The following is a 22,250-nucleotide window of genomic DNA, read 5'->3' on the forward strand; positions in this document are numbered from 1 at the left end:
TACAGTGTATCCAAGGTGTCTGGTATGGTCCATACCCCTGTGCATACTGGTCAGTAGATAGTGGTGTCCACTAACCTCCCTGGCCCGGAAGTTAGTGGATGCCACTGTAGTTGGGTCACCATGTGGTCACTGGGTACACCATGTCAGTAGACACACCACCTCCAGTTGGGCTATATCACATATTGTGCACTGCTACCTCACATAGTGCATGTGTAGCAGAGTCAGCCATTGACCAGGAACAGTAGCTCATCCTCTAGTGCCCGCTTATCCCCTCTAGTTAGAGGGGCAAGGGGCTCATAGGATCTATAACCTCATTATACCTCTTTACCTTTGGCCTCTATATTATGTGGTAGGGTACATGAGCCTACCTACTACTGTTGCAAGCCACGCAGTTAGTGGACACCACACGAATCACTAGATCAAATGCTTTCTATCTCAATAAGTAGTACAGCTATCAACTTTTCCTTTGTACCCAGCTAAATTATATCACAAATAGAATGAATTTGATTTTTTGATGCGCCATCATGGCGGGACAGTGAGTGGCTTAGGCGGCCACACCACGAACAGCAAGCATTGACCTTTTGATCGGGATGTGATGCGTTCGCCGACGACAGTGACCGACGGGTGTCAAACGGTGATGACAACCTGTCATCAGTCACGCTCCCCAATGCCGGGGCCTTTCCCACCACCAAAGCCAGTGTCCACTAACCCACCTCGCTCGCCAAAGACCCGCGTCCACTAACGCCCGCAACGAAGTTTAAGGAAGCATAGGCCGAAGCGTCAAACCCCTCTAGTTAGAGGGGGAACCCCCCCCTTGCCCCTCTAACTAGAGGGGATAAGCGGGCACTATAGGTGAGTATATCAGGTATGTTAGGCAGGTTCAAGACCAGTCAGGCCCAGATCAGTGCATGAATGTGCAACTAACCTGATCCCTCCAGCAGCAGCAGCTTGATAGGCCTGATCCAGCTAGAAAAGGATAATATATTTTAAGTCATCTATTATACAAAAGACAGTCGTCGGTCACAAACGCGTGTCACAAACGTCGAAGACAAACAACAAAACCGTCGTCTTCAATTCCTGCTTCCTCACTCGCTCACCACGCTCTTGGACACCCTGACTCTCTCTACATATGTGCTAATGACACTACACGGGCTCCAAGCCCAGTTGACACCCAGACACACTCGCAAACCCAACTCACAACACACGATATTCTACGTGCCAAAGCACCACGAACTGTGTTTATTCTGTACTGCTTATAGATTGTTTGACCTCTCATTCCTGCGTGTGTGGTGCCTGGAAGCATGGAGAATAGGTGTGATCGGAATTGCGGGGTCGTCAGACTGTGTGTTGCGTTGGCACTGTTTTTGACTTCTCAAAAGTCTCTGCTTTGGCCACTAATCTCTGTTTGTCAGGCTGCCGACTCCTACCTCTTCGGAGGCCCTTCGGCGACCGCACAAATCGTGGGCTTGACATAGACTCAGAGGCTGAGCAGGCAGCTCGACGCCGGGCCGAACAAGAGCGACCACTGGCTCTTCAAGCCCTGCAAGACAGTCCCAGTCGACGCAACCGCAGAACTCCACCAAGAAACTCGGAGAATCGGACTGGGTCTCCGACGCCACCACAGAGGAGGCGTTTTGCCGCATGTCCGAGTGTGTTGGCCACTTTTTTTGCCTTGCCGTTGCTGAAATTGAGTTTTCAGCTTATCCTACCGCCAACTCCACCTGCCTCTGGACAGCGGACCGGGTCTCCGGCACCACCACCACAGAGGAGGCCTCTACCCCGTGTCTGAGTATGTTGCCCATTTCTCTGCTCTTGCTGTTGCTGATGTCAAATTTCCGCTTATTCTACCGCCAACTCCGCCTGCCTCCGAACATGCGTTGCTGAATGATAATGTCTCAATTTGCGTGCTCTTTCTCAACGGCAACGACGCAAGCGTGAACGACGACACGAACGCGAACACGAACACGAACACGAACACGAACACGAACACGAACACGAGCAGCATCAATTGTCTGTCAGTTCATCAAGGCAACAGGACCCCGAGGTAGATGCGAGGGTATTGGTGCAACAAAGGCGTCGGGAGCATGAGAGAAGAGAAATGGAAGAGCGAGAACGGGGACAAGAACGGGACCAACAGCCACCACAACAAGTACATGCACGTGCATTAGGACAACAACAACAACAACGCAAACGCGAAAGACGCAAACGAGAGGACCAAGAGAGACAGCAACAGGCTAATGGTGGGTGTTTCACCCATTGCTTTGGTTGTGTATTCTAATTTTGTGTTCTGCCAGGTTGTCGTCATGGTCGCCAGCGTGCAGCAGGGGCTGCTCGCCAACTGTACATGGAACCTGCTGCCAGACACGATCTTGGTCGCATGGACAATAAGTTTCCCTTCTGTATGTTGCCTACATCTGTTGCTCCACAGCTAAGTCATCAACCCAATAACACAAATGCACATTATCGACTTTTGACTTCAACTCACTGTCCGGTGGTGGATTTGACTCCAATTAAACAAACGTCAACACAAGGACCACAACAACTTTCACCATCTCCCACTCCTTAAATTTTACACTCATTTCAAGTTTGTATCGTATAGTACTTACAAAATATTTTAATCAATCTTCCGGTGCGAAGCACGGGTACCAACTAGTATATATCCATGAGATACTGGACAGTGAGGGGGTATATATTATTTCTGCACACTATAGTGCTATTCCTGATATTACTCAAGATATGTAATTATACTAAAGTAGTAAAAATGCAGAGTTAATTGTATCATAAGTACATGCACAAATACTAAAATTTTGGCTGTAATAGATAAGCTAGCAGTAGTACTCCTTATAATAAAAATAATTATAGCTATAGGTGTTGAGGGAAAAAGTTGCAAGATTGCATATAGTTGGGTTGAACTCCTTGATATTATGTTTGTACATGGCTCAGCCAGATGGCCTGTGACTCAGTCTTCCGGAACTTGTTCAATCCCTCTGAGTGACAATGCTTAAGTGACTCTGCAGTTGCAGTCTAATCGCATAACAAGAGGTTGGACAGGTAGTTGGAAAGACCATAATATTTTCAATATTTATTTGGGCCAACCTGGTCAGGCCCAATCAGGCCGTCTAGCCTTGTCAGGTCCGTCAGGCTGATGGTCCTGATCAGCTGTTGGTCACAGTCTGATTAGACCTTTCTGTCAAATGTAAGTAACCTATCAGGCTGATCGCCTGATCAAGCTAGATCTACATAGATATAAGTAGATCTAGGGAATATTAAATTTGGGACATGTTGTTCTCAGCATATGACAGAACTGTATATATACTCAATATATTAGGTTATGAGTCAATATTATCCATATCCTCAGATGTCCAATACAGGCTTTCAGTGTATATATGAAAAGTAAATGGTTAGAGCCTTAGCCTACAATCAGTAAAAGAATTAGACATCCTTTATACATATTTAAAAGAACTATTGTACCGTTATTGATATTGGAATGCTTGTTTTTCTCCTCAAAACCCATCTAGAATTGCTGTGTGCTTATATCCCACACATGGTCACTAAATATTTGTACTGACACTCACTGTTTGTAACAGTAAAACACTGATTTGTATAATTTTATACTTTTCATGAAAATTTCTCCTTTTGACATTCCAGTTCTTGTTCCTTTTAGTTACATTCAAAAATAGAAGACTTAGTATATTTTACCATATTTCTGATCCCAATGATAACATGGTACTAGTATGTTTGGAACATATAAGACTATCAACCACTAGAGTGAGAGGATGTTCAGCCTGAGCCAACACACACACACTCAACATACTATCAATATTATATATCAATATTGTAATATGGTTACAATTTCCAAAAAAAAGAAAAGGCAATTCACTGCAGACATATGACTAAAAGGCCTCCTCTAAATATAATATAACAGAGATATTTGGATGAGCTACTATTCTAGAATTGTATGATATTGGTACTGAACCATATACTGAAAAGCAAGGTTGAAAATGCCAAAAGTTTCACACTGAGTGTGAAGATTAAAAAGCAAATACAAATGAAGCTGACCTAGCAGGGGAGGATCCAAAGAGAAGAAACTAAGGGTTTGCCTGCTAGGTAGCTGACTATATTGTGCTCATCTGTAGCTGCCACTGTTGGGCACAGAAGACCTGGGCGGCATCACAGGCAAGGTCCCAGGGCAACTTTTGGGAGGGCATTTGTTACAAACAACACCAATTTAGAGGATGCTGTTGGCTAGTGAAGACAAGCAAGACACACTGTGAAGGGTTATTGTAAAGATGATGAAATTTGAAGACTGGGGTACAAGACAAAATCTGCTCTACTTATATACACTACTACCATGTGTTTACCATGCCTAATATGAGAGGCAACGACATCATACTTTAGCCATGCCTTTACATGCTGTCTGCCTCATGTCTAACTCCACACTGTCAATCAACATCAGCATCAACATCGGATGATTCAATTACCATCTTATCGTCTATCTTATCTCCTTCTTGTCTTATTATATCAACCAGGGCCAGAATAAAAGGTTTAAATGGTGAAGAAAAAGGTTTCTTAAACCCAGGGTTTGACCGCATTGGCGTATCAGTGATTGTGTGGGCGAGATGGAGGGCCGGACCGGAGTCAGAACCAGAATTAGACCAGAATTGGAATCGTCTCCAAGGGGCCAAAAGGGAGTTCACTTAAGCAGTATTTATATATAAGAAATAGTGGTCTAAAATAGTGGCCTTTTCTGCTGCTTCAATTAATATGCAATAAAGGTTGCAAAAATTGTGTCTGATTTATAAGAAATCATATTCTGTATTAGGGATCAAATACTTATAGCATATATGTGACTACCCTCTTCCAGACCATGTTTGGTAGACAACAAGTGCATCTTATTCAAGCCCAAATATTTGTCAAAAACATAGTGTCACATTATTATTACCTAATTTGTCATGTATGAGGGTGAGTTGTCCTATATAATGGCAATTTGTCACTTATTTCTCATATGTCAGGTACAGCTTGGTGCTGTCCCTGATTTTTGATATGTATAGTCTTATATCTTGTGGCACATTTTGTGCATTTATTTGCTACAAATCATAGCCACAAAATTGTTCGTTGATACTGGTTTGGGGTTAAGTCCAATCTAATACCTTAATATATGCCCCAATTTCATGCAAATCAATTCTACTTTCCTGGAGTTTTTTTTATTATCTTTCTCAGTTATTAAAACATACCTCTGTTTTATCCGCTATTTATTCTTAATAAATCCTACTTTGGGGCCCATTTCTTGGCAGAAACCCCGGTGTGTTTGTGGAAGTATTATATTATTGTTATTGTTATTATTATATTATGGATATATTATGCTGCAGGGCACCATATTATGATATTATTATTATGTGTTTAAGCACTAACAATCTGTGTGGGCATTGGGCAAGACTTCATGAGGGATCTTTTTGGAGCTACTATGTAATAAGCCTGAGCTCTGTGATTTTTGAAGTACTCACAGGTGTCCACTCAGTGTCTCAAGTATGTTTAAGCCTTCAACAGTACTTAGTTTAAAGCCCCACTGGAGAGTTACATTTTTGTGAAACATACAAACATACAAAACAGCCCGATGTTTGTATTGGCCTATACATGTTCGGTCGGATCTAGCGGGCTTTGGGAAAGTCCTTTCAACAATATGTCTATCTCAGTGTTTATCGGCTAGAAAAGAAATCACGGACCTCGAGCTCCGTTTCAGGATCATACGTTAGCTCCATCTCGCGCACGACATGCACCTTCACACCTTCCGCGGCACTGCCATCGGATACGGACACCCCACCGGCGCGCGCGCCGTGCTCGGCGTCGATGGCAAACTGCACTGAGTGCATTGCATGGTTATTGGTGCGGGACTGTGCCGGCGCTGTCGCGGACACTCGGGGGCCTGAGCGAATCGGTTCTATCGCGCGGTTGTTGAATACTGCTATGAGGCAGTTGGTATATCTGCATTGTGACTCGTGAGCCCAGTAGCAAGGCCATGATTACTCATGGAGACGAACAACTTTCCGATGATGGCCGTTCTGTCGTCGTGTTAGGCATACAAGTGATGTCACGACTCACAACAACATAAGACGAACGCACGGTGGGACGACTAGCGTAGGATGCTTCTATGGCGCGAAAATCAGCACAAATTCAAGGCCTGGCACAGAGAAATCCGCACCGGCGCTCCCCAGAATATAATCAACGCCAACACCGCGCAGCCGGCTATGAATTCAAATTAACGTTGTCCCACTGGTTTGCGCACTCACCAGTCAGCGCATTTGTCTCCACTGTCAGCCGAATCACGCGCGATATGATACTCTTTGTGCGCGGCAGCGTGGTTGTGCGTTTATACAACAACTACAAAATCACGGCGATCAGCGGAGTTCGGAGTTGTGGCGCTTATCGCGAAGCGAAGAGCGCGAATCATACAGAATACTCACAGCCCAAGCGAGCGTCACTGCGATAGCCACATCCGCCACGGCGCCGCTAACAAGCCACAGCTGTATCCAGGTTAATAGTAGCTGGTCATGAGCGACGGGAAACTGCGCACCGTTTGCTCGAAAACTTCGGTGGGGATGAGCGAGAGGCGGCCCAACCGATGCGCCTGCAAAGTGGATAAGTATCCGACTGATTAGCCGGAAAGATCCGCAGCATAGCCCGAGCACTCACCTTGACAGCAGTTGCAATTCCGCCCACACACTGCGCAATCGATATCTGAGCAAAATTTCCATCAGATCAGGCGACCCGCGCATGTAGATGACCTATACCAGGAAGATGCCCAAGGGGACGAGGATGGTCTGGCGGATAAAGTATATTCGCCAGCAATAGAATGCCTGCACGACGAGGGCTATAAGCGCGTCGAGAAAGGGGACGTCCCATGAGTTCAAGAAGGTTTCATTGAGCTGTGCCATGTCCCCGAACCCAAAGCTAGCCACCATTAGCGGTGGCCCAGCAGCAATAAAGACAGAGTCGCGCACCAAAACCAGTGGAAGGCATCAGCGGTGATCATCGCCGTCTGCAGCACATCCAGCATGGCTAGCCCGTAAACTAAATGATGCGTCAACGAATCTTGGGAAGAGCGGCGCTGACGACGCACCTAGCGATTTGACGAGGAGGCGGTCGTCGGGGAAGTGTACGTGGTAGAAGTCTTCAAATTTGCTCATTATCTGAGACGACGGCGGGTTGCCACACGTACATGTTTGAGCGGCCAAAACACCCATAAAGCCCCAATTCAAGCATATCCCCAACATTGTTGGGCCTGTGCTGCGTAAGACAACGATAAGCATTTTGGAGGCTGCATAAGCGGGGGCACGGACATGAAAGCGATGTCGGATGGGATGCCCAACGGTGGCACAGACATACTCGACGGGGGCCCAATGTCGTATGGAAAGAGAAGGAGAAGTAAAGCGGGGGATGACACCATCTACATATATAGTGATGAATATTAATGCCGCTCCGAAGCCTCCGGCGTGTCCTGGTTCACTTGTAAGACGCCGATAAGCATGACAGTGGGTTACCCTGATGATGACAGGCTGAATTCATTCGCGATATGAACCGCTGGCGTGATGTTAACCGTTGTGGGTGTTCACTTCACAGCGTTTGCCTTCCGCGTTTGGATGATTGTGTTGACCCACAGTGGTCGCAGTCACCTCGCATATGAATGCGTCATGTCCGCCCAAGGAGAGGTGAAATCTTGAAATGACATCAGAAGACAAGCAACATCAGAAACTAGTATCGTTGAGACTGACATCTCGCAGTGAAGAAAGCAGGTTGGTTATAACCGTGACTGTGCTGCCTGTGCAACGGCGGCCTGCTCCGAGTGCTGAGGCTGTGGGACCTGTGTATGAGAGCAGCGGCTGCGGAAACTTAATAAAGTATCGGAAGCTTGTGCTCACAGCGGGCGGGATGGCGGGCGGACTGTGGTGAAGAAGAAACGTGAAGGTTAACGGCAAGCCGCAATGATGATGACACGTGTTCTGTCACGCCGGTCACTTTTTCTCTTCCTGACGTGCCACATCAATGCCTTCGAAAAACGAGTGTCTATGAGCAGCGAAGGACGGCAAGCTAGCCGGGGGGTAGGATGGACGCGACCTAGTACGTGGTTGTGTCTCTGCCCCTTCTTCACCAGCTCAAGCGTTGTACTAGTAGGCTATCGTTGGCCCACTTCAAGTTGGCTGGTGCTCTTAGCCCCGCTTAAACTTTGAAAGCTGCGAGAGAATCGTTCCGAAGATCCCATTGCGAGACACGCTTGGAGAGGAAGTGAACTATGATGATCCCGCGATGTTTTCGATTAACACGCATGGGCCCCAGCGTACCCTGTTTCGCTGAGCAGGCACATCCACCTTGATCCCCTCTAATCCCACGAGAACGAGGACGGCTACCAGCGCTGGTACCGCCACATGTCATCACTTGCACTATACTTCCTTCCAATGAAAACAGCACTGGCACGCAAGTGATTGCAGACTTTCACGCTCGACCCACCCTCCATTCATATCCTCCTATACTGGCTGCATCTCACTTCGAGCTCTTGCCAGCACACCATCCGCTAGACCATCCAACAATCATCCTGTTTCCACTTCCGCTCTCACTGGCACCTTAGTGAAGACACTTCTCTTTCATTGCGAATGCTACAGCTACAGTTAGTACCGTGGCTGTCATTATTCATGCCTTCGACAAGTCCCGCGCTTCTTTCGAATCTTTTGCTCTGGCGCTTGATGTCACACTCACGCGTCGGGTCATGTGGACGAGGCCGAAAACTCGATCTCAAGACTTGGCGCATATATCCCGGCCCTACCGGTACCGGTTCTGTTCTTGCCGCATCCCGCATTTTCGCTGATATATTTGATCAGGACTTGGCTGATCCGCGATTTCTCAGCTAGATTTCACAACGGCACTTGTGCCTGGCCAGGATCAACGTCGAGGGAAACCGATTTGTCACTTGGAGGGAATATCATCTTAGCGCCAACGCACGAAGGTGCTTCATCGACGCCGTCCCTGTGCAAGTCGGACTACGGAGGCTTTGGTATTTAGCTCCGTATTCCGTTCGATCGCTCAATTACTCCTTCAGCACAAATTTATCCGGGCGGCCGGTCAGCCGCACTGCAGCATTCCTTGATCACCGATCGCATGCCGATCGCGGGGACACCCGAAAACGTGGCAATTACGCTTGGTGTTAACGGCGCGCTTTCAAGTCGACCAGCATGGCCTTAGAAACGAGTCGCGGCCCACTCATTGTACACGGGGACGCCAGCACTTACTTACGATTTGGTTAGCACCGAGCAACTTGTGTCTTTTCGACACTCCCGTTTTGTCGCCTAGGCCGCGCACCCTGATGTAAGCCGCACACAGCAACTGTTACATGGAACACGGGGACCGGCTGGATCCAGACCGCTGAACCCTTTCTACGGATTGTGTTTATATTAACGCGGGGTAGTATCCCGTCGTCGAATCGAAATGCCGGGCATGGAACGTCTTCTCGCGTGCGTGTCCCTATTCGTCTTCCACATGGCCCGCTGACCAGCTGCAGGCCCGCGCTCATCGGAACATGGGTCAACTCGATGGCGTACATGCTCGAGCTGCTGTTAGTATGGCAGTATTTCAAAAATTGGCGGTGTATGCGTTTGTTCGCCCAACAATCGCATATGGCTAATGGCCCTCGACAGTCCGTTCGCGGGGGGCGGACACAACATTTGTGCGCTGCATTGTCGTGCTACAGCTTCTCGCCGACACGCTGGGTACTATATTTAGTGCAGCGGCCGTGTACTTGGTGCGTTGGCTGTGTTGCAAATTTTAACGGCGGCGATTAATCGGAACTTTGCCTTAGGTACTGGTGCAACATTGGGGCGACATAGCATTTGTCGCAAGGAACCCATGGCCGCTCGCTGCATATGTTCGTGCCTCACCTTCTCCCGCCATTTGTAATCAATGCTGACACTACGGAATGCAAGACTATTGCCACTGGGCTGAGCGGGTTCTTTGAGCAGTTGTATCTAATCCGCCGATATGGCATCCTGTATGTGATTTGCCTTTCCACCATTCCGTCTCCTGATTTTGTATACCTTTTAGCTCCGAAAAATACGTGGTTTGTTTGATGTTGGTTCTGTGCGCGACCACTGCCCTTGGCGGCGCAATCGGTGTCAGCGTTCTCTCTCTTATCCACGCTTCCGTCACCGAGCGGAAGAAGATAATACCGGCCGCGCTGTACGCCACTGTCTGCCCCGCCGACCATACCTCATTACTGACCTCGGCAACAGGCTATGGTACATCACCGCTGCCACAACCGACGTTGCCATCGCCACCGCGCTCGTCGTCCAGCTGCGCCAATTCAAGTCCTCCTTCAAACGGACGCAGCACGCCGTCCGGCGACTGATGTTCTCCGCTATCCAGACAGGCTCCGTTACCGCATTCGTGACAACCTGTGCCCTGATCGGCTTCGCAGCGTGGCCTGAGACGGCAGTCACGCTCGCGTTCAGCTTCTTCCTCGGGCGGGTTTACGGCTGCACGCTGTTGTACAACCTCGTCTGGCGCCGGAACGGAAAGGGGAGCGACATGATGGACTCGGACGATGACGAGGCGGAGCTGGAGTCGGCGTCGAGATCGGGATCACCCGCCGACAGGCAGCCACGGGAGGGTCCAGCCTTGGACGCCCTCGGTGGAATACGTGCGTCTTCTCTTGCGCTTCCTCCCGAGTGTTGGCTCATGCACTCTACATCAGACATCCACCAGATCGTACATATCACCAAAGACCCAGCGGACATCAGCCTCCGGGCGCTCACGCCCGGCGTTGCCGACGATGCCAGCAGTCATACCAGTGATCACAAGTAGGGGAAAGATTTAACAGACAAGGTTCAAAAAGTCAATTAGAGATTAATAAAGTAGAGTAGAGCTACCGTCCATAATGGGCTCACGGACCACATTCCTTACTAGCACTTGTAGCACCTCATTCGCACATTCTTTTCGGGGGTAAATGAAGCATGAACATTTCAGAGCATGATTTGACGTGAATTCAAGGAGTATGCGCCTCTACACCCTCAGCTGCATTCGGGACATCGACCCCAGGACTAGCCGGTTTCGAGCCTGCGGGATAGTCGGCCGGCGGCGGCCTCACGTTCAATGGAGGACCCGATATCGGCGCGGGCGCCGCCGTCGTCGATGGGAGGTCAGGCACGCGAACGACGCCCTGCTTGGCTGACTCATGCGCATGCGCAATCAAGTCATATATCGCTTTGAGTTGATCCTACATGGCGCGTAATCAGCGCTACACGCCGGACAATCACAGAGAAGATGACGGACCTCTGGAACCGCCTTCCCATAACAGACCTGGACCACATCGCGAAGGGTGTCGGCGTCGAGCTGACTCGAGTCGACAGAGCTGATGGTGTACGACACGCTGACAACGTTCTCCGCGATCTTCCGAAGGCTCTCTGCGGTATACGCGTAGCAGAAGATACTGATGTCGATGCGCATGAGCCCGCCGAGCTGCCCGCACGTGATAACGTAGGTGTTGTGCTCGGATTGGTTGGCTGCGACGTTTGCGAGGACGGCGTTGAGCCCTATGCCGACAACAGACGCGACACCTGCGGAATGAAGAGTCAGTAGAGAGTTAACAATTAAGATCGAAGCTCCCGACTTGCCATCGAGAATCGCGCCTTTGGCAAAAGCGGAAACGGCTCCCATAACAGCATCCTTGACCTTGCTGTTGTCGTTCGTGACCGACGCGTTGACGTTATAGTCCATGAGCAGGATGCGGTCAATCGGCACCATCGACTCGTCCGTCTTGTCCTTCACGAACGCCATGAACGCCTCGTGCTTCATGCTCGCCATCTCGAGGAGAGCGTTGAGCGAGTCGCGCGCCTCCTTCTTGGCCTCGACTTCACTATCGTGGATACCGTTTATGATGGAAGAGACTTGGTTGCCCATTTGTGCGTGCGTGCGGGTGGATGGAGTAGGTGCCTTTGCCGTCGTGCTTGCTCGTTTCTATATTCCTAGTCCGGTCACGGTATGGCTCCGGCGCCACAGGGTCAAGCGACAAGGAACGGCCTTGTCCCGTCTGTCGTCAGTGGCTCCGGAGGCTTGATGCGCCGCGCTACATGAATATAGGTCCCATGTCCGCTGAAGTATCGCCGGACGCCGGGACGCGCAATGCGCCGGCGAAAATGACCTTGGGATTTGCAGGTACAAACTCCATGATGGATGTCAAAAGCAAGAGTTTCGATGATGGAATGATCATCAATTATGATAGATTGGTGGGGTTCTTCGCCCGAAAGGTTGCCGAAAGGCCGAAAACGTCAACCAATATGTGTCATAACACGTGCTAGGATGCTTCTTGTCAACAAACCACCATGTCCGGCTTTCCTCCTCGCTGCCCTTCGTTCCTCACAAGCGCTATGGCCCATGCAGACTTCTGCGTAACTGCGAAGCCCTCTCAACATCTGTGCTGGCTCCCCGAATCCTCTCCTCAATCCTAGGACCCTGGTGTAAGCCAGCGCCTGAACTAGCGTATCGACATCATTATCGCGGATGTTCACATGAGGACGACTCCCGGCTTATCCTAGGAGTATAAAGCCAGGCGCTGAGGGAGATCGTCGCCCCCGTTGCGATGTCCCTGTCTGCGCTGCAGGGTCTCTTCGCGTACGCTCCCCATTTCTCCCGCGGACAACCCTGACCGTCTTCAGGCCTGCGCTCATCGGCACGTGGGTCAATGCCATGGCCTACATGCTCGAACTGGTGCTTGCGTGGCGGTATTACACGAGCAGGCATTGTGAGTGGTCTCTCCCCGGCAGGCATTTAGTTCGCTACAAACCTTTCCAGTGTACTCTCCCGGCGCGAACACAACTCTTGTGCGCTGGATAGTCAGTGTCCAGCTTGGCGTGGATACGCTGGGTACGATGGTTAATGCTGCAGCTGTGTATCTTGTGCGTGTCGCAACATTGTTTATAACAAATTCCCGCTAAATGAAGTACTTGCCAGGTGTTGGTTCGCCATTGGGGTGAACTACCGTACCTCGCTAATAATACCTGGGCTGGGGCTGCCTATGTATGTCCCTGATCTCTGCCTTTCCTCGTGCCTTACCTGTTGGATCAGTGTATCACAACCGGGATCAGCGGGTACCTCGAGCAACTATATCTCATTTGGCGCTATGGAATCCTGCGCGTGTTGATTTCAAGAGAGCCACTTTCGCTAACCTTTCAACAGGTCGAAGAACTATTTAGTGTGTATCGTCCTGGCTCTCAGCGCCACCGCTTCGGTCGGCGGGGCAATTGGTCTCGGCGCACTCACCTTTCTTCATCCTGCGGTAACAGAACGGCAGCGCATCGTTCCTGTTTCGTTGTACGTGGTCACCTTTCCTTCAGAAATTCCGTCAACAAATCCTCAGGGTGTGGTTTATCACCGCAACCGTCGCCGATATTGCCATCGCATGCGCGCTCGTATTCCAGCTGCGCAAATACAAATCCGCATTCAAGCAGACGCGCCACGTCGTCCGACAGCTCATCCTCGCTGCCGCGCAAACTGGCTCAATAACGGCGCTCGTGACAACGCTGACGTTGATCGCCTTCGCAGCGTGGCCACAGACGGCCATCACGCTCGCCTTCGGCTTCTTCCTCGGCCGAGTGTACGGCTGCACGCTGCTCTACAACGTCGTATCGCGCAGGGTGGGCGGTATGGGCGACTCGACGGACATGGACGAGGAGCGTGTGTCCGGCTCACGTCAGGCGACCTCGGGCGGGCGGGATCGCATGGAGCGGGCGACCGTGCTGGAGACCCTGGGCGGAATACGTGTGTTATCCTTGTTTTTCATATGCTCTCTCTTCGTGTGTTCACGCGCCAACAGACGTACACCAAATTGTGCAGGTCACCAAAGACGCCGATATTGACATTAGACGGTTGACACCCGACGCAGACGATATTGTCTATGCGGATAGTATCATTATGCAGGATCATAAAGCTCCAGCGATAGGGAGAGGGCTTTGAGGCGATTGCATCGTGTTAATTTATCATGTAACATCAGAAGAGGAAGTACTTAAGTTTGTTGGCACAATCCATTTGGTATGAAGACTTTCAAGTTGAACCGCTGTGCAATGAGCTGCCTGCGCTGGGTTGTTCAAAGAGCAATGATGAATTAAAACGGTGAAGGGCTTACATACTTACATGGCATGATTCCAAGTTCACCGTGAAATTTTTTGCAGATTGATAAATACATTGGGAGTAGGAATACTGTACTATTTCATTCAATTCTGCGGGCCTGTGACCTGTGACACATGTGGCAGAAATGTGCAATTCAGCCAAAGGCTGAATTTGGTGTGACCTCCTGCCTTATATAGAAGTTCTGCGCGCCGTAGGCGCGAAAATTTTCAGAAATTACCATTTTGGGACGGTTTAGGACCGAAGAAACTTGCTGTGACCTGTGACAGGCAGAAAATTTTCAGCCAAAAAAGTCAATGTGACCGTGACAGGACTAATTGATTGAAATACTACAGTACCCATTTAAGATATCATCAGGGCCTACTTCTGATCTGGTCCTCACGTGCTCGGCATTGTAACACAAGTTGTGAGATTATAGGGCGTGCACATGCATTTTGGATGAATGCAGTCTATGTGGGGTCACGGTTAGGACTGTTCAAGAAATGTGGAATGGAAGTCTTACATCTTGGAGTGCTGTCAAGCTTACTTGTTGGAAACAGAGTTCCAAGAAGCCACGAAGGATTGGGCGATTTGGAGACAAATGAGCGGAAAGTGTCTCCCAGTCCTCTGCATTGATGTAGGGCTGCTTAAACTGCGCAAATGTCATAGGACTATGCAGATTATGTGGATCTAGCAGTGGTCGTTCACCGGTAGTAATTTCCCAAACAAGTGCGGCAATGGAATTGAGAGCTCTATAACTCAAATTAGATGCTTGATTGCTCAATGAGATGAAATCTGGACCTGAAATTGTTTTCCATAGTATGAGAAGCTACTGAGAAGGTCTTTTCCCCATCAATACATTCAAGAATATCATCCAGGTTTTCTGAAATATTTGTGATGAAACTGGCTGTACATATATATAGATAGACTTACTCAATTTTAGCATTCCTCCCATGTTAATCAGAATATTGTGAGACTGAACTGCCTTGATTTGAACTTGTTTCCCCTGTAGATACTGCAGACCATTGAGAACCTGGGATTCTGATTAGCTCAAGACACATAAAACAAAATAAAATAAAATAAACATCTTTGACACATCCTGCCACAATAGCTTTGGAGACCACAGGAAATCCACTTTGTCTGAGTGTAATGATACTTGACAATGGCATTGCCATATGCTCCATTCTGATCCACAGTGCATCCATAGCTGGGTGCAAATACACACCATCAGGACCAAGGATGTGCTGATGGGATATGGAGAGATTTAGCTCTCTATGAAGTACTTCAATGGAGACTAGATCTGGAGGATGCAATGGCACAATTTTGAGTGCTACAACTGTTGGTATGCCAGCTACTAGCTCAGCCTCATCACGAGTTTGCACCAGTGGTGAAAGCCTCATCTGATATCGGTTTTCCGTAGAGAGGTGTGCCATTGCTAATTTGGTTCCACTTTGCTGGGTTGAGAGTTCCACCAGATCCAAGAAATGATCTTCAGGGTTGACCCCAAAATCAATGAACTCTTCTAAGCCAATGATTGCAGGAGGAATCCACTGAGCAGCAGATTGAGATCTCACAATGTGGGGCAAATTGGCCCTGGGTATAGAGGTTGCTGAGGAATGAATTTCTGTAAAGTGATAGCCAGTTATTTGATCTTAGTATAGATGTGGAAGTAAAATACCTGATTGAGACAGCTGAGAAAGATGATGGACCACCTCCTGAATACTAGGCCGAGTAGCTGGATCTTGATTCCAGCAGTTTTCTATCAGTCTCCAGACAGATACTGGGATAAAATTTGGTCCCGGATTTGGTGGACGTTGTCCAGAAAGGACAGTATGCATGACTGCTATGTTGTGTATTTGATGGAAGGGGGGATGTCCAGAATATAGCTAGAAAAAGAAATTAATTATAGAGCTTCTGAACAAAAAAGTAACAAGACCTCATAGCACAAACACCCAAATGCATAAATATCAATAGCTTCTGTTCGATTGACAATTCCTGGCTGGAATGCTTCAGGTGCCATCCACCGATCAGATCCACCCATGCTAATTGTGCTTTTTGTTTCTGTTAAAGCCATATCAAGTAAGATGGTCAAGCCAAAGTCTGTTAGACATGCATGTTCTTCATTGTTTACTAGAATGTTGTTCTGAAAGTTCATTTAGAATGGACACCTGTTTATCAGATATTATTACCCCACGCAAGTCTCCATGTATAGCCCGCTTGCTATGCAGGAATTCAAGACCTTCAGCAATTTCCTGGACCTATATAAGTTGATTTTAGGAAAATAATCCCAAGTTTTATTGTTTGCATACCAGCCGATTGACAAGATGTCTTCTATCCTGTGTAGTCAAGCTACGTCTCTGCAAATATTGATTGATGGTTCCATTCTTCATCCATGGAGAAACCAGACAAAATGTTGGAGGAAATGATTCTGCATCAACTCCGATGAATGGAACAATGAATTTATGTTGGAGACTTTTCCAAATAAGAGCCTCTTGGCAGAATCGCTGGGAAAATATAAGAACTATTGGAAATTAAATTGATTTTGCTTACTCTATGCATTTTTGCTGCTTCAGAGGAGTCCACATTGGTAAAAATCCGCATTCTCTTTAGAGCAACTGGGGCTCCATTTAAAACAGCCTGAAAAACATCTGAAAATGCACCACCCCCTGCAGATTGAGGGTGCCGCTGAGTTATTCTGGTAACAAAGAAGCTTTCTGGGAGCTTGTAACATCGGCGTACAAGCTTTCCCATCATGTGATTTGCTCTAGCAACATAATCTCCTATATTTAGAAAAGAGTTTTGCAACAGCTAAAACAATTTATGTTAGAGTATAATGAATCAAGTTATTGAGATTCATACATAGGAAATAGTATTGATCACAGCTTGTGCATTCTCTCCCTCCAATGTTAAAACTCTGTTAGAGTAACTGGGAGAGTCCAGAACAGAAGACATCAAAATATCTGCAATTTGGTGTTCATCTTGTTCTATGGCATCCTTTAACAGTGGGGCATCTGTTAAAGTAAGTTCAGATGAGATCTAGTTCATAAATAAGTAAAAGAAAAATGAATATAACAGAGTGTTATACCTGAACAAGAACATGTTTATGCCGAGAAGCAGCAATCAATGTTTCAATAGGATTGAGATTGAAACACAGGCTCAGAATGCTCTCAACTTGAGTGCCAACACTATTCAGTAATTAGCAGATATTTTCACTAGTATCTGCAATATAATCACCTGCGATTAGCCTGTGCTGTGGCCATTCCCCTCAAGTAGTTAAGAGACCTCTGAAGAGGAGTTGAGCTATCACAGTTTATAGTGTCTAATCTCTGACTGCTTACCATCCATACTACAGGAAATACAGATGTTTGGTGGTGCTCTGTGAGATGGTCTGTTTAAAAGATTTAAAGTTTAATTCACATAGGGAAAGGGCACAGAATTTACGGTTTAATGTGGGTAATGGCCTTACAAGTTGAGCCCGAGAAAATGTGGTTGACACTGGTGATAATGCCCTAGTACTCTCCAGACTCAAAGATGGTGACAATGGTTGTTGTGGGACAATTTCATGGCCTGTGGTAGACATAGCATTGTCATAAGTTGGTAGTTGTTCCTAAGGCATTGTTATTTTTTTTTAAGAAAAAAAAAGCTAAATGGGGATAATATATGCACCTCACGGGGCATCTCCAACTTTCTGTACAAATCTTCTATTTGTGGAAGATGCTCTAGCCAATAGTTCATTATTATTCATCAAGCTCATCAAGGAAATTCCACTGACCCTTTTGTAATGTCTTAAATAGAACCCTTTGAGCTAAATTCCATAGACTCTCATACTTTGGCACAGTCAACACCAGATTGTCCATAGCAGCCAAAAAGGAGGATGATTCTGTGCAATACTTCATGAAGAGGGTGGATGCCTGATCAGCTAGAATTCCCCAGAGCTTTCAAAAAAATATTGAGAGCAGAATCACAGTGGTTTGATAATGTATACCTCTAATGCTGCATGTTGAAGGGGTATCTCACCAGAGCTAAGCAGAAATATCAGATTGTGAATAACCCAATATAGCTGGCTTACATCAGGTTTTCACTAAGTATCTCAGCAATTGCTTTAGCCTGGGCTTCTTGGGCAGCAATGGTGCAGATATTACCAATCACAGTTGGTAGATGTGGGGAAATTATAACATCAAGATATGATGCAAGTTTCTGTATCAAATCCTCTAAACCATGAGCATGCATAATGATCTGAGACTGTGGTGGAAAGAGGGCCGATAATGGGGTCGATGAGGGTGTTGATACTGGAGACAAGCTGGAAGTAAATCTGAATGAGGCGGGGGATGTTGTTGATGATGATGGAGATGGAGATGATAAATTTGGGGATGACGGTCCCCCAGTAGCCGGCTAATCAACAAATTATATTAGGACAGGACTTGCCGAGGCCATGACAACATCACCATTCGACGTGCATTAGGAAGAATCTGCAGAAACTGCCCAAATCGCAGGGGACTCATGGGTGGTCCAGGAAGGTAACGGCTGAAGCTTTTATACTCAGTCTAGTATTGAATATACAGCAGCTCCAGATGAGGTGAGTAACATAATGTCAGGAGTTCCGATTTGAATACAGCTATGAAGATCTATGATGAAAATCCTACTATCCATTTCGCAGTGTACATGCGTGCGAAATTTAAAATAGATGGCTTCCGTTAATGTATTCATGTTAGGATAAGTACCAGTACTAGCCCCATAAGGATGTGGCTATGGTATTAACCACATAAAGTCAAACGCCGCATAGCGCGCAGAGGTCAGGCGGAGCACCATTGTCACCACTTGGTTCACAAAAGACTCTCGCTCAGCACTGCTCCCGATTAAGAATTTCAAAGATCGAAGATGCCATCATTCAAACTCCGAGTTTCGCCACGGCGCTGTACAGGAAGAAAGATGAAGATGACTCATGGAGCTGATGAACAAAACAGCCTACAGAGATGCGAATGGAACCCTTGTTCGGCAGCGGCCGCAGCTCGCAAAATACAATGGGGGCAATGTTTATCTCCGCTGGCGCTTCGCCTCCCGCTGTCCGTCAGGCATGCCCCCTCCTCCATCGCCATCGTCTCGGGAGCGGTCATAGCCAGCCGATGCCACGCGCGTTACTTGAACAGATAGAGGCGGTCCCTGCCCAATTGGACCTTGCCCTCGGCCGCCGAGCCTGTCCCGCAAGTTCTGATAGAGCTCCGCATCGAAACCCACACACTGCAGTCCAAAGCACTCTGTCCGCGGCCGCCGATCCGGGTACACCTCCAGCAGCTTGTCCGTCAGCAACTCGTTGGTGTAGGCGCCTGCCGACCGTGGCCGCTCCAGCCCCATGGCGCGCATGACCGCCTTGAAAGACTGTCGTGAAAATGCGTAACCAGAGCGGGGACTTGGGAGGGCACACGTACGATGTCACGAGGAAGCACCGACCCTGGCGGGTGCAGGCCGCGCATATCGTGGACGACGTAGATCCCCGCATAGTACAAGTCCGACTTTTCAAGGACGAAAAAGTCTACGCGTTCCCCGCACAAGCGCCTGAGCGACGTGTCCGCCGACCAATCTCCCGTCGCCTGGTCGTACACCATCGTCGGCGCGAAACAAAGCGCGTGTAGCTTCTCGGCGGTGCACCACTGCGTGCGATGCGGCAGGTACAGCTGTGGTCTGCAGGTTCGCTTTTCCTGAGGATCACAGAGAGTAAGCAATACCCCAAGGTGCAAATGAGGACTGACGAGGGAGCGCAACATAGTCATGGTCTGGTAATTATTACCTGCTACGGGAGCGATGTTTTTGTTGAACGGCTGCCGCGTAGTCGGACGGAGAAATGGTGCCATAAATTCGAGATACATCTTGCGCTCGACTGTGGGGGTCTGCAAAGAAAGGCGGTTCAGCAGAGGGCACGGATGGCAGAGATCCACGAACTGTGGAAGGCGCTACACGGTGCTGCGTCTAGGTATTTCAACATTTTTCAATCCATGCTCCCTGGTAGCCCGAACCAACGTACCGGTGGTAGAGGCTTGTTTGGTAGACCCGGTGGCTTCTGAAGCTTGTTGACTGGCTAGCAAAAGAATCAACAGACCAACACTGACAACTTGAAAATACCCACCAACGTTGCAGGCCTGTTCGGCAAATCCACCGGCGTCCGAAGAATTTGGGCTTGTGACGACGAGGCACCACGAACCGAACTCTGTTCCGCAGTGTCCATTGGTAGGGGCTTGTTCGGCAGACCCACAGCAAGGTGTCTTCCGATCTTGTTGACCTGCGGGCATCGAAATCAATTTCAAAACTGAGCTGGACAAAGGACGAACTAATACCAGTGGCGCCGAAGCTGTGGCTACCGGCATTGCCAGCGGCGCATAGTCTCGCACAGGCGAATCTCGCAGCATATCGATCTGGCAGAGAAGCGGATGATCCATCGAGTTCGGAAGAATGGAAACCTTACCAAGTCTTCCGGCGGGGGGAGATATTGACATAGTTTCGCTCTTGCAATATTTTATCAGCGCGCAACCCACATAACGTGTCGGCGGAAAAGCAACCTTCATATCCATATCATCTTGGTCGTTGGGTTCCGAGATAAAAGCCTACGTGTGGCCTAAGCAATACATTTCGACGAAACACCAGGATCTTACGATGGAGGGGAGCTCTGGCTCTCCCGGTCGTGGCATAGATGTGTGATCAGTCTAGCTCCTGGGTAAGCGGAATTTCGGCAAGACGACGACGAAAGAAACGGAATGCACCTCTACGACGGCGGCGTGGACTTCGGGCTTCGCGACATACGGTGCTGGATTTTCAGAAGCCTGGAATATATCGTATTAGCAGCACACACACATTCGGCAGAGACAAACACCATACGAGCTCTCCAAGTAGGTCGCGCGGGAGGCACTCTTGTTTGATAGCCTGAGGGCGCAACGCTTGAGGCAAGGGCGGTACACCATGATTACCGGTTGGTTGGACGATAGAGGAAGCGGGCGGAACAGGGTTTCGGCGGTCATTGTCGCGCACGATGGCTTGGGGAATACTCGGTTCATCGACGTTTCGGGAGTGCCAGTGGGACTGCTAGCATATTTTGAGTCCTAACTTTGACGCACAACGAAAGGACGACAGCGTACCGGTCCAGCATCTTTGCTCTCCAGCTTGAAGCCCTCCAACGATGCCTTCGCAGCTGCTAGTTCCTGAACAAGCCGGGTAAGACATCTGTTGGGCATTTTGGAATGAGTACCTTGACTGCGATGTCAAGTTTACTCTGAGCTTCCCGATTCGCATGTTCCGCCGCTTCAGCGCGAAGTCTCTGTTCGGATAAGCGACCAGTAAGGCAACGGAAACAATGGACGCGCCTCGGCCTGCAACTGCAGTTCCACGCCATCGTAGCGCTGTTGCCACACACGGTCCCGTTCGGCTAATCTCCCGTCGACCGCCTGTATCGGTATGAGCCCAAAAGGAACGACGAGGGGAAAGGACCGCGCACCTTCTTGAGGTCCTCATGTTCGAGGAGCAAGGTGTAAAACGCGTCGTTGACCGCAGTAACGTCAGAATCCCGCTGGTAGACGGCCTAGGTCATTCCTGAGTCGATTACAGCGGAGTAATGTGACGAAATGCACGCACCTGGAGTGCCTGATCGCGCACTTTGAGTGCTTCGTCCCGCGCCTGCGCCAACACGTCGCGTTCCCCCGTCAGCATCTCCATTTCCGCCCGAATCCCCTGCAAAGTCCATTAAGAGAGTCCACAGACAGAACTGACTCTGAAAACGCACCTCGGCGCGCTGTTTGAACTCCAGCACATGCTCGTCAAACTCCCGCTCGCGCTCCTCTACCACCCGCTCACGCTCTTGCACCTCCGCTTGCCGCGCCTCGTTTTCCGCATTCTTGCGTCGCAGAGCCGCGTTCTGCTGCTGGCACTCTTCCAGCGCATGAGTGAGCACTCGGAGGAGCGCTGCAGACCCGGCGTTTGCGGGAGGAGGTACCTCCATACAGTATTGCGAGGAGGAGGGAAAGGGGTGAGCAACGTGAGAGCCAAAAAAAAAATATGATGTCACGCGTCATCGTCATCGAGTGATCGGATGTTGGGAACTGCATCACACAACTTTCAATACTTTG

General features: G+C 48.8%; 3 protein-coding genes across 3 annotated transcripts; 1 reads left to right on the top strand and 2 right to left on the bottom strand.

Moving 5' to 3' along the window:
* Positions 1 to 5,648: 5,648 nt before the first annotated feature.
* On the bottom strand, positions 5,649 to 7,444 carry MIND_01341200 (uncharacterized protein; the record flags this gene model as incomplete). The annotated part of the gene is made up of 14 exons (XM_037369856.1): positions 5,649 to 5,669; positions 5,724 to 5,982; positions 6,039 to 6,059; positions 6,121 to 6,146; positions 6,200 to 6,243; positions 6,288 to 6,378; positions 6,462 to 6,521; positions 6,572 to 6,625; positions 6,691 to 6,735; positions 6,789 to 6,948; positions 6,999 to 7,068; positions 7,118 to 7,168; positions 7,217 to 7,284; positions 7,338 to 7,444. 14 exons carry the CDS (start codon positions 7,442 to 7,444, stop codon positions 5,649 to 5,651), a joined length of 1,077 nt encoding a protein of 358 aa, XP_037213852.1.
* Positions 7,445 to 12,619: 5,175 nt separating this feature from the next.
* Positions 12,620 to 13,992, top strand: MIND_01341300 (uncharacterized protein; the record flags this gene model as incomplete). Its single annotated transcript, XM_037369857.1, has 8 exons — positions 12,620 to 12,651; positions 12,696 to 12,781; positions 12,832 to 12,935; positions 12,991 to 13,056; positions 13,105 to 13,169; positions 13,216 to 13,350; positions 13,397 to 13,797; positions 13,853 to 13,992. The coding sequence occupies 8 exons, from the start codon at positions 12,620 to 12,622 to the stop codon at positions 13,990 to 13,992; spliced, it is 1,029 nt and encodes a 342-aa protein (XP_037213853.1).
* Positions 13,993 to 19,176: 5,184 nt separating this feature from the next.
* MIND_01341400 (uncharacterized protein) lies at positions 19,177 to 22,123 on the bottom strand (the record flags this gene model as incomplete). Its single annotated transcript, XM_037369858.1, has 15 exons — positions 19,177 to 19,518; positions 19,569 to 20,027; positions 20,080 to 20,106; positions 20,162 to 20,215; positions 20,264 to 20,416; positions 20,466 to 20,738; positions 20,787 to 20,837; positions 20,895 to 20,954; positions 21,010 to 21,213; positions 21,267 to 21,329; positions 21,377 to 21,445; positions 21,481 to 21,572; positions 21,616 to 21,706; positions 21,760 to 21,855; positions 21,908 to 22,123. 15 exons carry the CDS (start codon positions 22,121 to 22,123, stop codon positions 19,177 to 19,179), a joined length of 2,250 nt encoding a protein of 749 aa, XP_037213854.1.
* Between the last annotated feature and the right edge of the window lie 127 nt (positions 22,124 to 22,250).

The sequence above is a fragment of the Mycena indigotica genome, assembly GCF_014461135.1.
Source record: "Mycena indigotica strain 171206Taipei chromosome Unknown Mind.scaff0015, whole genome shotgun sequence".
NCBI lineage: Eukaryota > Fungi > Basidiomycota > Agaricomycetes > Agaricales > Mycenaceae > Mycena > Mycena indigotica.